We start from the raw sequence: 3,037 nt of genomic DNA on the forward strand, positions 1-3,037 counted from the left end.
AGTCTCTGTTAAACTTGCAATTGAAAAGCCACATCAATCGGATGGATAATATATGCACAGAAACTTTCGAAGGGATCGCACGCAAATATGTTTGTGATTTTCCCTCTTCGTAAAGAACATAAAGTTTTCCTGTTGGGAGCAATGAAAGGGTTAACTTTTTGTAATGAAAACTTATTGATAATAGCCACTGGTGTATTCTAGGAAAGGTTTTAAAGTTAAACCCCTTTGTTCCAAATGAAAAAAATTAGTTTTGCTGAAGCTGTTTCAAAACTCTAGGAAAATGATGCATTAAAAGTTAAAGCAGGACTGGAAGTTTCTCCACGTCCTCGTCATTGTTATCTTAGAGTAAAAGCTAAGCATGCAAGATACTAAGAAAAATATCAAATGAAATAATTTTTCCGAAACCTTTCAAACATCCACTAGTGCACAATACCAAAGTATCAACAAAATGCTGTTATTGATTAGGCAGAGTATCTGTGGAAATATTGTATAACTGTAGTCATCGACAAATTTTATTTTAAACAATAAATAGTATATTTTATTGCTTATCATCATGGTATTATTCTCTCAATTAAAATGTACATTTACATAGTATATAAAAGTTACAGCACTCAAAATAGAAAATTGCTTACTGTATAGCTTATTTTTGTTGTATAATATTGAAATCCTGTTTGATACTTTGCGAGAAAAATTACGCAATTAATTATATAAAGAAATAGTCAAATCAAGATCACGTCGTATATATTATGTATATCGCGTCGAATTATTGTATTTTTCACATGCTTATGTTACCGATACGCTGTTTAGAACTTTAGATTGTAGTTTCAAAAAATGTTGACCAATAGTTAATGTGTAATAATTCCAATTATATACGATATTTCGATTTGTTTGTAAATTACAGTCGTACTCAACAGTCGAAATCAACAAGCATATGAAGCACCAAATAACTTGGCATATATGTGATTGATATAAATATGAAGTTATATTTCTAGTTTTCTTAGTTTTTACTGGATACTTTTATTCATTTCGTATAATTGCAGTTTATATAAAATATAAATTAGTAATTACATAATTTAATTAATTATCAAACTGCACTTTATGAAATTTTTATACATGTATATAATTTTACCGTACTGAGAAACAAAAATTTCTTATATATACACACTTCTATATAAAAGAAATTTTATATATTTATCGAGCATATATTTAAATGTAGGTACATGTACATCATACCATGTTTCTGTATTGGACACATCTATATCACGAGCATACACAATGCGTGTATGTATAAGCATTATAATGCGTTTGTAGTCATAATTCCGACGAGAAGATGAAGATGGAGATTAGAAATGTTCAGTCAACTACATTTAAAAGCATATTAAAATATGTCACAGCTGTCTTCACGACCTGTAAAATAAGCATAATATCCTACAATTATTTACATACTATTTCATACATTAGGTTTGTTAAAATTGGCACGAGAGATTCATTTAAAAAGTCGTACTTGATTCATGTATGTGTGGGTGTCTACTATATTACAAAGATAAATATAATCACACTCTATAATGTATTTAATTCTAGTGTTGCTGATTCCTGAAAACATAAATAAATACTTTTGGACACATGTTCTTACATCGCCATATGTCTTGAATGATAGATCCATGATTTTTCCAGCAGTGATCTTCATGGGCAAGTTTGACATGATTACCACAAGCACGATCCCACGCGCTTCCTTGGTCGGAAGACGATACCATTCAAGCACGCAAGATGTTCTAGCTACTTTCTCTGCCTGTTATTAATATCATGAAATTCGTGAAGCAAAATTTCCGCAGATATAAACATCGCTTTAAGAATATTATAAAACAATTTCCAGGAATATCTTCTCAAGTAGGGGAGACCGGGGCAAAGTCGGCCCTTTTTTTCGGTGCCGATTTTTAACGACAAAATAAATCATTTTAGTGAAATATAGTATACCATTGTAAAGAGTGAACCCTTGGCTACAAAATTTATACAGGCATTTTTGGTTTACGTCGCTTTGTTCAACCGGTATAGAGTAAAAACGACGAAAGTGCAAAAATCGAAAAGTCAAAATTCCCGGGGCGGAGTCGTGTCTTCATTCTCGGACTGGATTTTAAATAAAGATACATAATTTTGATCATAAAAAATAACAGAATACACTTTAATTCACTGTTTAATAGAAAAATGGAAAGCGGAAAATAATTTCAAAAAAATCAATTTTCTTTTTTGCTAAAAATTAAAGCATATAAAAACAGAGTCTGACGAGCGCACGCACTCGTTGTGTGTTTTACGCCTGCACGAAATGCACTGTTTTTCATCGGCTCTGTTTTCTGTTATCCCCGAGCATACGCAGCACATATTATTTAGCTTTCTTGACTTCGTTTTGGCTTGGAAACAACTTCGCCCCGAACACAAGTTTTAGGTTTGGTCGCTTATAAAATAATAGAAATTAATAAAAATAAAAAAACTGCACTGGATTCGTGTTCAACATGCATTACTTTTTAGAATCACTTACTTTAAAATTCGGAAAGACAATAATACTTAAGATATTGCAAACTTTCGACACGCGGAAGAAATTTTACTTTTGACTTGCGAAAACACTTTTGCTTCGATTAAAATTACAATATGGCACGTAACCTTACTAAACTCCGTTGGTTATGTGGGCACCATAAATCGCGCGCTTACAGTATTAATGGCGAGTTCATACAACATACAGATTTCGAGATAATTGCAAAAACGACTCCGCCCCGGGGCCACTTCGCCCCGGTCTCACATTACTATTGCTTGTATGACGCGCGCGTAAAACGATCAAGCATTATCACGTATTATTATTTACTTTGTACGTATAGTACCTGAACGGTAAGTTGTTCACCAGTGTAACAAAACAAGAACATATTTATCATCATGGATGTAACTGATGAGAAGTAGGAGCACATAGCTATCGTATTACTATTTTCCCATTCCTATAAATGTTACATTATTGGGCATTTCTTTTTGTTCTGTTTATTGAATTTTTCGA

The 3,037-nt window shown here is 32.3% G+C and overlaps 1 protein-coding gene across 1 annotated transcript; it reads right to left on the minus strand.

The window, feature by feature from the left end:
- Positions 1-1,201: 1,201 nt before the first annotated feature.
- Positions 1,202-3,022, minus strand: LOC112464644. The gene is made up of 3 exons (XM_025031772.1): positions 2,871-3,022; positions 1,634-1,789; positions 1,202-1,407 (listed from the first exon to the last, which is right to left on the minus strand). Exons 1-3 carry the CDS (start codon positions 2,952-2,954, stop codon positions 1,354-1,356), a joined length of 294 nt encoding a protein of 97 aa, XP_024887540.1. The 5' UTR covers positions 2,955-3,022; the 3' UTR covers positions 1,202-1,353.
- Positions 3,023-3,037: the final 15 nt, after the last annotated feature.

This window comes from Temnothorax curvispinosus, unplaced genomic scaffold (genome assembly GCF_003070985.1).
Source record: "Temnothorax curvispinosus isolate PA1 unplaced genomic scaffold, ASM307098v1 QBEX01014387.1, whole genome shotgun sequence".
In the NCBI taxonomy this organism is placed as follows: Eukaryota; Metazoa; Arthropoda; class Insecta; order Hymenoptera; family Formicidae; genus Temnothorax; species Temnothorax curvispinosus.

Coding starts and splice junctions, on each gene's coding strand:
- LOC112464644 (XM_025031772.1), bottom strand. CDS start 2,954: ATGTGCTCCTACTTCTCATCAGTTACATCCATGATGATAAATATGTTC. Junction 1,790..2,870: donor GTGAACAACTTACCGTTCAG/GTACTATACGTA, acceptor TATTAATAACAG/GCAGAGAAAGTAGCTAGAAC. Junction 1,408..1,633: donor CATTCAAGACATATGGCGAT/GTAAGAACATGT, acceptor CTTATTTTACAG/GTCGTGAAGACAGCTGTGAC.